Below are 12,755 nucleotides of genomic sequence, written 5' to 3'. Positions count from 1 at the left end.
CTTTAATGTTGTTTACGAAATTTAATCAGAAGTTAAAATCTATAGGTCAGTATTTCTACCACACACACACACACACACAAACACACAAACACACAGTCCATGAAACACATTTTTACACACGATCACAGGAAGACAGTGGGTTGTGATGTGTGTCAAAATTAATATTTCTGTCAAAATGTTCCATGTCAGGAGGAATTAAAAAAAATCTATAGACCTACAGCTGCCGCCCCCCCTCCCCCAAATCCATGCTCCTTCAGGCTATCGTGCACTGATCAGTGATTGGGAGCGAGAACCATTTGAAGCTCGCAGATATAGTATAGGTAATTATTTTTCATAGATGCACCCGTCTTGTGCGTCAACCCTACGTCACACTTTAGGCCTAATGGCCAACCGTACAACAGTGCTGGTGAGGAGGAGAGGGAGGGGAAAAAGCGCTGCTTTCATCCAATACATGGCTTCAGGGCAACTACAACATCACCAGAGTTTACATCCATGTTGTTGTCGTGCCCGCTGCACGCAGGGCATTTGACTTTGATGTTGACTTTGATTTCAGCTAGCCACACGTGCAGCCTAAGTCGAAGGCGCGTGTATTGCGGGCTGCTGGTGTTTGGGGTTTTGTTGCACGACCAGTAAAAGGAAAATCCCCCAAAAAACAAATTCCCATAAATACAATATGTCATAAATGCACCTCCGGAGCACCATCATCGCCACCCCATTAAAACCAGTCCCAGTGATGATGGTTCAGGGAGTGAGATGCGCTCGCGTCCTCGTCGATAATCGATAGACGGATGCAGGTATAGGCTTCCTCCGTACACACACGCACACACGCAGCATCACCACGCATCCTTACTCCACTGTGCAGCCTCTCTTATCCCCCCCCCCCCCTCTCCATCACCGCACATATGAGAGAGGACGCTCGTCGCGGGGGGGGCCTCGCCTATTGATCTATAAACATCTGGAACACCTCATATTTGTTTTACAAGGTGGAGGCGAGCAGCCCGTGCCCGAGACACAGAGGAGTGAGACAGCAGCGGCGGCGGCGGCGGCGGCGGCAGCGGCACCGGGACGGACCACTTGACACCTTGCTTCGCGGCATCGATATGCAGTAGTGCGATAGCAGCTCTGCGGAGACGGGAAGGCCAGTCCATGGCATCTTGATATTAAGAACCGAGGGCTCTCCTGCGCATTCCTCACCGACCGTCTTCCCCCCCCACCCCCACCCCCCCTTTCCCGCGGAGTGTAACGGATTAACTTGGCCACATAACGGAGGCGAGGGAGGAAAATCTTACCCAATAATTCAACCCGACCAGATTCTGTTTTTTTTTAAGGGGGTGGGGGGGTGGGGGGGGGATCGTGTGTGTGCGCGCGTGTGTGTGTGGTGTGTGTGGTGTGTGTGTGTGTGGTGTGTGTGTGTGTGTGTGTGTTGGGGGAGAGATCATTATTGGACCTGCGATGGACTCCAGCGCGGGGGAACATGGCATGGCTCGACTTGGATTGTTTTTGGTGGTGATGCTGGGGCTGATTTGGAGATTTTGCGATGCCTGCCCCGCATCCTGCACTTGCAGCATCTCAAGGATTGTTTGTATTGATTCCGTGCCGGGGATCGAGGATTTCCCCGTGCTCACGTTGGATGACATGGAAAACATCACCGAGATGTAAGTGTGCATGTATGAAAAAAATGGTCGCGCAGACACACACACACAGGCAGACAGACAGACAGACAACTCATGAACTTATTAGGATGCAATGCGTAAAGAACCACCTTCGATCGTAGGTCGCAATGATACCTAAGGGCTGGGATTATGATACTACTAATCAAGGTAATGATGGTGATGATAACATCAGCAGCACTCGGGTGTTACTTCACCATTAGAGATTAAAGATCAGTAGACATCTGTGCTCTGCGCGTAATGTCAAACACGAATTTTTGTGTTTTTTTTTATTTGCGTAACCACTGGGTTTGTCGGATCATGTAGCCAACGTGCGCGAGTGTGAGTGCATGGGGGTTGCGCGTGCCACTACCGACGTCGGTGTGTGTGTGTGTGCGTAATGGTGGTGAGAGTGTGCGTCAGGCTTATTTGGATTAGTCGGTGTTTCCTTTACAAAATAGCTCCAGAGGTAGCGATGGTAGTAAATGCTCCAGGCCCGTTCGCAGCCTATGGAAGGTGATAATTCTCGGTCTTTGTGAAACATGGCCTCAATGTGAAAAAAAAAGAAGACAAAAAAAACGATCCACATTGTGGCCAGACTACACACGAGAGCCCATCGGTTGTACACAGCCGGAGATACAGGCTGAATATTCCCACCACAGTCATGTAGCCTGGCCTAATCTGCGTCAGTGTGCAGGCCTGTGCACCTGGTACAACCGTGCATAGGCACACAGCTGCATGGCACCCACTGGAGATGATGGAGGGGAGACATGGGTGAGCTGGCAGACCCACTCGCGATAGAGGTGTCACATCAGACTGGCGTGACTTTTACGGGAGATGAACCAACACATGATTATTCTGCATTTTGCAAACAAAAAAAATCTCGTAGAAGCCAAACATCGGATATTTTCCCACACATTTTACATATTTCTTGTGAGATAAGGGAAGATTTTGACTTTTAAATCCAGCAGCTAACTTCACCGGGCCAGATTTGTAATACTTTCGGGAATAAGGTCCGCTGCTGAAGCTGCACCGGACCTTTAGAGCCCTTAAGATACTTTAACTTATATATCTTAAGACAATACATTGTTTTGTTTATGGTACGATGATAGCCAAATGGTAAGGACACCATGGACACATATGCCAAAAGTACACTTAAAGCTGTACTTTTATTCTCTTGACATTTTATTTATTCTATTTTAGCTAAACTTAAAGAACAACCAACTTTCTCAAAGAGGGTTGAGAGCACGAAAGCACTGCTGGGAAATACATTACATTGAAATGTTGATGCAATTTTAGTGCATAAAGATGTAGTATAGATTCAGATCGAGTTATTGCAACATATCTTTCTTTGCCCTTTTCCCACAGATACATTGCAAATCAAAACAGACTGTTTGACATGAATGACAACAGTTTGAGACACTACATAAACCTCAGAAACCTGTAAGTATCACACCACTTGTTTTTCATGGAAAGCCAACGGATAAGAACTGTAGATGATGTGATAACTCTACTTTGTCACGTCCAACAGAACAGTGATAAACACCAGATTGACATCGATATCATCAGACGCATTTTTCAACAACACAAGACTTCAATATGTGTAAGAATCAGTTATTTCCACCAATGTACACTGGAGTTGCCATGTTTGGATTTGTAATATCCCGTTTCCTTTGCTTTTAGAAATCTCAGAGACAACAATCTATCGACGCTCTCATGGAGAACATTTCAGAACTTTAACATAACCTTACCGTAAGTATCCCGCGCACCTATCGTCTGCACATCACTCTGTGCCTGTGCCAGAGCACGAGTTTCTCACGTGCTGCGTTTTCATTCGCCAGGCTCTTCCTGTATGGAAACCCTCTGGATTGTATTTGTGAGAACTTGTGGATTAAACTGAGGCTCCTAGAAGACTTAGACGGCCAGGATCTGAAATGCATGGACGATAGAGGAGAGACGACGGCCTTCGCCAAACTCACTCCACCGGACTGTGGTAATGTGAAACCAAGTTATATTAAGCAACGTTATGTATCTGATATTGAATGTTTACAGAGAGGTGATCACCTCATGGAGCCATCGAACGAAGACGGAGAGAAACCTGGAAACAAATCAAGCTGTGAAAGGTTTTATATCTGCAACAGATGTTACATTTTCCCTGTGTGTCTGTGTCTCGCAGTGGTTCCCAAAGTGGAGCTCACCCCAAAGACTGTGACCCAGATGCAGGGGAGCAACGTCGAGGCTGTGTGCACCACCACAGGTTCCCCTTTCCCTGAGCTCCTGTGGAACCTGGACCTGCTCTCCACACAACACGAGGTGAGTGTACGAGGGAACACTTTCACAAGGGCGCACAACCTTGAGCACCTGATTCGTTAAGGTTTTGCTTTGTGAGTACCACAGAAAATATAATGTCATACCTCAAAGCAGCTTTGTGAAGTACAAGGAGATGAATTGTATCATTGTCAATACATCCTATGAAAACAGCAAATCCTAATTGAAATTACTAACAAGTTGGTTTATCCGACCCATGAGACAACTTATAGAGCTCTGTGGTACTGTTACACATTTGCTGGTGTTGTGTAACAAGAAAAGGAGGAAGGTCGCACATTTTCCGCAGTTGGAGTATTTATTTTACCAAGTAAACAAACTTTAAGTAAACATGGTGATCAGTTCTGTCAGTGATGTCTGTAGTGTGTGCGTGTGTATATAGAAGTAAGAGTGCCTTAGCATGACCATGGTTACTGCATTTTATTTTGAGAATCCCAGTGCCATAAGATCTCACCAGAGCACAAAATGTGTTAATCCACAGGAAAAAATAGAGCAAATCAACTGTTTAGTCCGATTTGATCACAAACTACAGTGTTCAGCTGTTTTTTTAGAAAAAGGCCTGATTTAAAATGAATCTGTAATCAGTTTTTAAAGATTTGCATCCTCCCAAGGACCCAGTAGAGCAGTAGACTAGGGCCGAGTGCTATGCGGGTTCGACAGCAGTGCAACAAAGTCTCAAAGTGGACTATAAAACAATGTTGGTCATGGTCTTTTCATGGCGTATGTTGATAATAATGACAAGCTTTGTCCTTTAAGTCACAAATAAGAAGATTTCAGTTGAGTGGGACTGTTGAGACATGTAGACCTGAGGAAAGATGAGACTCGACTTTCGATTCAAAGGCATGACGTTTAGGTCCAAGCAGAATCCACAGGACATCTGTGTAAAAAAGCCTGTTAACACATTATTGTTAAAATGATGAACAAATATTATGCACACCTCAAACACTTGTGGTCGCTTATAATTTCAGGCTTGTGGCTTAATTTATGAAACTTTGTTGGTCAAGACCTGATACTTGACTGGAGAGCTGATTGGACGAGTCTCAATTATCAATATGTTCAGCAAAAGCTAATATTTTTAAAATGATAAATACTGATAATTAGTAACATCTGTGTTGACCTATATTTCCTATTTATCCATCACATTTAGGTTTTGTTTTAAATTAATCTATTGATATACTTTCAACTGCTTTAGCTAATTATTTTCTTTGTTTATCCATCACATTTAGCTCATGTATGAAAAGTTTATCTATTTATTTACTTTTAGCTTATTTGGACTGCTCCTTTTTTACCTGTATATCCAGGACTTATGGTTATTTTCATTGTTTATCTATTACTTTTAAGCTGACATAGTACCAATACTAATAATTTGGACTGCCTATTCACAATTTTTCTACAACTATTTCAAATCCAGCCATCTTTACATCCAATTATCCATTGATCCAGTAATCCAGTAATCCAGTAATTAAGTACTGTTAATAAACAATTTATTATAAAGTACAATTGATAAAGTGACCAACATAATTTATGCTATGTGTTACACTTGACTGGGGTTGATAGGAGATGTGTGCTGTTCCGTCGTGTCTGTTTGTTATTGTCCTATTTTTGTCCCTGTACTAAAGATCACACCAGATCCTTACAAACAGGACACACTGTATAATGTACACGATACTGGTGTGTCTGCAGATCGAAGCACTGGAAACAAAGAGCACCCTCACCTTGTCAGGCCTGTCTCCTGACGATAATGGCAGGGTGATCATATGCAGCGCTGAGAACATGGTCGGTCAGACGGAGGCCACCCTGCAGCTTAATATTCTCTGTAAGGCTTCTTGCTTCTCTGTCATCATTAACTGTGAATGTTAAGCAATACTAGCATTACAGCATGCATCTTTAACAATTACATTTACCGTGTGAGTTTGTCTAATTTCCTCTCAGAGGATCTTTTAAATGCTGCCTTCTAGACAGTTTTTTTCCAGTGGAAGCACAAGGCTCCTCAGTTTGTTCTAATTTCTGTCTCGCTGCAAATCTTATTGACTCTGGATGTTTCCTGTTCATAACTCTTCCTCCTGTGAAGCTCCTCGTGCCTCGCCGTGCTCCTCTGCCTGTTTAGTGCAACATGTCTCCTCATTCCCCTCTATCCATGTTTTCCCGGTGTCACAGTTCAAACGTTGTGCGATCCGTCCCTCCGCTGTCGACCACACCTTCCATCCCCGGTTGCATCTCTTCTCTAACCCCATGAATGTTGCCTTTCCTCACTGGTGTTTCATCCTGGTGTTTATGTCCTGTCATCCCGTGATTACTCTTCCTCTACTGTTGCCTCCGTGTCAGTTGCCCCCACCATCCAGCAGCTGTTGAAGCCCGAGCAGAACCACCACTGGTGCATCCCCTTCAGCGTGACGGGGAACCCCAAGCCCAAGCTGGAGTGGTACCAGGACAACAAGCACCTCAAGGAGCAGGACTACGTTCACACGCAGATCCACCTGTCCACCGACACCGAGGACCACGGCTGCCTGCAGCTGGTCAACCCCACGCACATTCACAATGGCGTGTACAGGCTGGTGGCAAAGAACGAGTTCGGCCGGGACGAGAAGAAGGTGTCTGCCCAGTTCATGGAACCACTAGGTATGACTGCTCTGGGTTTTATATGGTTTAATTCAGTAAGAAGTTGTGTTATTATTATAGAACCAGAATCGTTTGTGTCTTTGAAGTTGAGTAACAGAGATTTTTTTTCTCCATTTTTAGAAGATGAGCCCCTCTACTACTGTAAGTAATGATTTAGCTCTATAAAGCCTTACTAGGTTGATAATTAATATATATGAAGTTAAAATGAACTCTACCATGCTGTGTATCTTTTCCTCCTCCTGTGGCCTGTGCCTGCATCTTTTGTCTGACCAGATCCTACTGGTGAGTCTATGGACTGTTAAAAAGCTCCTGTCTACTCATAGGCAGCTTTATAAAACATGTTTGGTTTAAATAGTTTGACATTTTCAAATGTTGAGACAAGAATTTTAATTACCTGAATGTTTTGTATCGCTAATTTCAGATTCCCCGCTCCCCCCGTTGGATGACAGTGTTGCTGTAAGTGATCAGCACGCCTTACCATCTTAAGCAATGGTTTCTAACCTTTTGGTGTGTGGCCCCTTCGAATGAATCTGTCAGCTGTGAGCTGGTCAATCAAAGATATCGTTCTTACTTTATATTTATATAAAGAAGAGCAACTATTAGAGGAATGTTAAAAAAAAAAAAAAAACGGTTTTGTGTAGCAGGCTTCACGGAGCTCTTTACTAGTCACACGATACTTAGTAGCTTTATTGTCCTTGGGTTCTTCAAGATTTTGGAAATTATTCTCGGGATTCTGTTACACGTTGACACGACTGAACCAAGAAAATCTGCAAATTTGTCAGCGGCGCATTCATGTCGTAAACCTCCTTTGGATTCAGATCTTCCGACCGGGGAGGAAGAACGCTTAACGACTTGTTATGTTCATGAAACTGGTTTGAGGCGACCTTTGCTTTACAACATGCATTAGGATGTTGGAGAAACCATTAGACGATTGTAAACTGTGTCCATAAAGGGTCAGCAACAATACTCCGACACGCTGAGACATGATTGACTGGTATCAGAGGGCCTAAAGCAAGCCAATCTTCAACTCAGGTCTTTGGTGTCCACTGCAGCCTCAGATTTCGGTTGCTGGCTGAGAGGAGAGGAACAGGACATTGTCCTCTGCTGTTGAAGCACATCCACCTAAATGCTTAATGCGTCCCTCTCGTCAACAAATCATTTCTGTCCATAGTCCACGTTTTAGTTTTTTTCACACTGTTCTGCTCGAACTTCAGAGACTGTTGTTCTGACAATCCCAGGAGATCAACAGTTTCTGAAATGCTTAAAGCAGCGTGTCTGACACCATGATCACAGATAATAAGATCACTTTTTTTTATATATTTGGTGTGAACAGCGACTAAAGCTTCTCATCAATATTTGCAGGACCTTGTACATTTCGGCTGACCGAGGATTTGTTGATTGAATGATTAAAGAGCTATGTGAATGTATGCTTTTCCCATAATGGGCCTTATGGTGGATCCTGGTCGATGGTTGGTAGCGACTGATTTAAAAGATGTGAGATATTTTTTCGAAGCTGTTTCAAACTCTCCTGTTGTTTTTCTTTCTTCCCAGGTGTATGTAGTTGTTGGAATCGCAGGAGTTGCATTGACCGGCTGTGTCCTGATGGTGATCATTCTAAAATGTGGAAGAAACTCCAAGTTTGGTATTAAAGGTGAAATATTTTTTTTTTTATGCCCAGAGTTAGACTTGAAACAATTTTTGTGCCCATCCATTGAAAATGGATAAAGCCTTCCACCAGCTAGCTTAGCCTACAGAGCCAGGCTAGCTTTTTACTACAGTTTTCACCATAGACTTTATATATATAGATAAGATAAGATACAAACATTATTGATCCCACACTGGGGATATTCCCTTGTTACAGCAGAATACAAATATAAAAGAAGTAAATAGTATGAATAAATAATAAATATACTGAATATGTACATAATATACACATTTACACATGAAGCTAAAATATTCCGGATACAAACTCTGCCATCTTGGTCTGTTGGAGCCGGTAGCCATCAGTCGACACACATGCTCGACCAATCAGGAATCAGTCTCGGCTGTCAATCATGGCGTTTCAACGTATTTTCATAGTATTAAAGAACAAACTAAAACCCAGACCTGCTAGAAACGATATTATACTATTCACGCTAAGCTAAGCCGACAGACAATAGTCTACAATGTAATGAGACAGATGTGAGAGTGGTATCAGTCTTCTGATCTCGTGTGGTTTCTCCACCAGAGAAAGCATACGTATATTTTGTGAAACTTGTATTCAGTTACAATTATATATTACTAAAGATTTACTGAATTGGTTTCATACTATTTACATGTAAGTTCCACCATTGCAAGCTCCACTGTGTCAGTGTAAGAGTGACTGTAGGAATTTACAGGTCCAACTTTGTGCTGAGCTCATGTTCTCATATTGATTCAGGATGACTTCTGTCTATAATCACCTGATATGTTCTCCTTGATTACATTTCTCCAACCTTGCCCCACCTCCTCTTTATCTACGACCCCCACCCTTCTCGTCTTGCCTCTCCCCCTTCTCTTTCCTCTCCACCCTCTTTTCCCTCTCCTCATTCTCTCTTCTCTCCTCCCTCTCTTCCCTCTCCACCCTCTTTTCCCCCTCCTCCTTCTCTATCCTCTCCACCCTCTTTTCCCTGTCCCCCCTATTTTCCCTCTCCGCCTTCTTCTCTTTCCTCTCCACCCTCTTTTCCCTCTCCTCCTTCTTCTCTCTCCTCTCCTCCCTCTCTCCCCTCTCCTCGCTAGGCTCCTCCTCAGTCATCAGTAACGACGACGACTCCGCCAGCCCTCTTCATCACGTCTCCAATGGCAACAACACCCCGTCGTCCTCGGAGATGGGTCCAGACGCGGTGATCATCGGCATGACAAAGATTCCCGTCATTGAGAACCCACAGTACTTCCGTAACTCCGGCAGCATGCTGAAATCGGACACGTGTGAGTTACCGCCCCGCTCGACCATTCCCTGGTAACCCGGACCTTTTCTGATAAATCCATGCAGGGATCACTGCTGGGCGCCAGATCTGTTGTCAGCAGATAGAGGCTCCAGCTCCACGGGGGCAGCAGGACTTATATGGATAATGTTAGGAAACACAAGCTTGTTTAGAAAAAAAGGCTCAATGCAGCAGACTGAACCTGAGTGGTTTGGTCTTGTTGATTTCTTTTATCATTTGAAAAATAATAACCGACACATCCGATCGATTTTCAAAGATCTGCTGGTTCTTGCTTTTGTCGTCAAATGTATTTTGTAGACTAAATGAGGTAATGATTAATCAAAGAAATCCATTTATAAATCTAGTTTGACTATAACTATATTGTTGACAAAAATCATAATCTAAAGTCAAAAACATTTGTAAGCAGTTGGCAAATATTTTATAAATACTACAATGTCAATGAATCAGTTTTATGGGCTTTTTATTAAAAAAAATAAAAACAATACTTCATATGAAGAGTGTGTGTTTAACCATATAATCCAGCCTTAACTCAACAGTGTGCTGCATATACAGTAAATGCTGAATACAGGGACTTAAGATAGTATCTGTCCCATTTTACATAAACCAAAGTAGTCGCCACTTTAATGAAATTGCAGATGTGACCTTGAGTGTGATTTGTCATCTTTGTGCCTCGAAGTTGTCCAGCACATCAAGAGACACAACATCGTCCTGAAGCGCGAGCTGGGAGAGGGAGCCTTCGGGAAGGTCTTCCTCGCCGAGTGCTACAACCTGACACCAGACCAGGAGAAGCTCCACGTGGCAGTGAAGGTACACATCCGGAATAATCAGAGCACCTGTCGGGTCAGTCGGCGAGCTCTCCTGGCTACGAGTGTGTCGCTGTAGATAACGCTTCTCTCCCCGCGTGTCCTGTCCCGTCTCTTTGTGTCTCCGCCTTTTCATCGTCCAGACCCTGAAAGAGGGCAGCGAGAGCGGCCGGGCAGACTTCTACAGGGAGGCCGAGCTGCTCACCAACCTGCAGCACGAGCACATCGTCACCTTCTACGGCGTGTGCGTCGACAGCGACCCCCTCATCATGGTGTTTGAATATATGAAGCATGGGGACCTCAACAAGTTCCTCAGGTAGGAGACTTCTGCGGATACATGTCTGTATGTTCAATATGAAGCTACAGTCCGTTATATTAGCTCGTTTAGGATTAAAGACTGGAAACAGAGGACACAGCCAGGACGTCCACTCTACAGATCACTTATCAATACTTTCATTTAAATTTGTTTAAAAAATATCTAAAGAGCGCAGACCACCGACAATGCCGAACAGTCCCCTGAAATCACACAGGTTCACACACTCGTCGATATCACTTCCCTTGATATTCATCAAGATCCATTAATAATTCTCTGGGGAAACAGAGAAAATGTTGGAAAAACTGTCATGTTAAAAGAACAATTTAATGGATTCCTCCCTGACTCATATTGCATCCTTCCAACAAGTTTCCTCGTAGTCCGTAGTCCTAACAAACCAACAAACGAATGGACAAAAGTACAACGTCCTTGTTGCAGGTATTATTATCATTGTAGCATATTTCGGTCAATTGTGGAAGGGTTATTTTAGTAGATTGAAATTGTGCTTCACCTAGAAGGGCCCTCAGTAGAACCCATTCGTCCGCTAAGGCCCAGCATTCCCCTCATGAAACCACATTTAGATTCACTAGATCCAGATTTTTATTTGGATCTGCACCAAAAGTACACACACTCACACATATACGAGCATACCTCTTCTTTCATCAAGATCCATCAATTATTCTCTAAGAAATAAATGAAAGTTATGAATATCTCACAGTGTTCAAGACCCACGCCCGGTCCCTCTGCCACGATTGGAGGTTATTTGTCCAGCGGTTTTTGTGTAATCCTGCCCACAAATACAAACAACCCAACCGATCAGCAGAGTGCAACAGACGGAAACATAACCTCCTCCCTGGATCTAACTATCACAAGATCTTTACTAATTTCTTTTTCAATAATTGGAGTGTATTCTCGCTGGTTTCGATGCAATACTACGACAGACGAGCTGCTGAGAGTTTTTTGGGGGTTGCAGGTCTCACGGTCCTGATGCAGTGCTGATGTCAGACGGTCAACACAGTCTCATGGTGGAGCTCACCCAGTCCCAGATGCTGCACATTGCCCAACAGATTGCGGCCGGCATGGTCTACCTGGCCTCTCAGCACTTTGTCCACAGAGACTTGGCAACCAGGAACTGCCTGGTCGGAGAAAACCTGCTGGTCAAGATAGGGGACTTTGGCATGTCCAGGGACGTTTACAGCACCGACTATTACAGAGTGAGTGTTTCCCATCATCTCGGTCTCTCACGCTCACACACACATTCATATATATGCACAGAAATATGGAAATGTACCCACATACCAAAGTCTCAAATACGTAATTAGAAGAAAAAAAACGTCAGTGCTATTCTGAAATAACTGTAACAGCAAAATTGACAATTTTAATCAGGGGTATTTTATCTTTCTAATACCATTTAAATGCAAATACTATAATCTGCATAAAATTACTGTTTCCATGGTAATAGGGGCAACAGTGCAAAAAGGCTTGAGCAGTTTTCTTTGTTTTCTCCCTGAGCAGGAAGTTAATGCCTCTCTACACTTCCTGAGCAGCTTCATATTAAAGCTCTGAGGGGTTATGATATATGCTATGGTCGGCTGATGCTTGTGAGGAGATTACGCTTTTTTATAATGACTTGACATTTTTTGAAATGTGTCATGTTGAGGAACAGATGGATGCATTTCATCTCCTCCTTCTCTGCGTCCAGGATCCCAGTTTGAGTCACACAGTGCCCTCTCCTGGCCAAACTGGAATCAGAAATATTAAATATAAATAAAAAGAACTTGCAGATGCATGTGCCGGCATCAGATAAGATCAACATGATTTGACCAGAAACAAAGCAACAGCTGGAACGCAGCTCACAGCATAAACACGCTTTTATTCTACAAATCACATAATGAATTAGATTAGTGGGAAAAACCAATATAGATGCAACAGCAACATTGCAGTGAATACAACCAGGATTACATAGAAATACATTAGGCCTACTAATGTTAATATGTATTTTATAAGATGAAGACGCAATTTGAAGTGAAGAGAGTTTTTAATATTTTTGTGGCTTAATTTGAAATTGGTTATTTTTCATTCA

General features: G+C 43.4%; 1 protein-coding gene across 1 annotated transcript in view; it reads left to right on the top strand.

Annotated features, from left to right (window-relative positions):
- The first annotated feature begins 1,364 nt into the window (after window positions 1–1,364).
- ntrk2b (neurotrophic tyrosine kinase, receptor, type 2b) overlaps window positions 1,365–12,755 on the top strand; it is a 14,658-nt gene continuing 3,267 nt past the window's right edge. Inside the window, 14 exon segments of the mRNA XM_062413401.1 lie at window positions 1,365–1,655; window positions 3,018–3,092; window positions 3,181–3,252; window positions 3,333–3,401; window positions 3,491–3,642; window positions 3,826–3,962; window positions 5,658–5,790; window positions 6,300–6,593; window positions 6,976–7,049; window positions 8,145–8,244; window positions 9,351–9,539; window positions 10,233–10,363; window positions 10,503–10,675; window positions 11,646–11,886. Coding sequence (XP_062269385.1) covers window positions 1,453–1,655; window positions 3,018–3,092; window positions 3,181–3,252; window positions 3,333–3,401; window positions 3,491–3,642; window positions 3,826–3,962; window positions 5,658–5,790; window positions 6,300–6,593; window positions 6,976–7,049; window positions 8,145–8,244; window positions 9,351–9,539; window positions 10,233–10,363; window positions 10,503–10,675; window positions 11,646–11,886 — 2,043 coding nt within the window. The 5' untranslated portion in view covers window positions 1,365–1,452.

This window comes from Platichthys flesus, chromosome 19, assembly GCF_949316205.1.
Source record: "Platichthys flesus chromosome 19, fPlaFle2.1, whole genome shotgun sequence".
Taxonomy (NCBI): domain Eukaryota; kingdom Metazoa; phylum Chordata; class Actinopteri; order Pleuronectiformes; family Pleuronectidae; genus Platichthys; species Platichthys flesus.
This window is presented reverse-complemented; position numbering and strand designations above follow the sequence as displayed.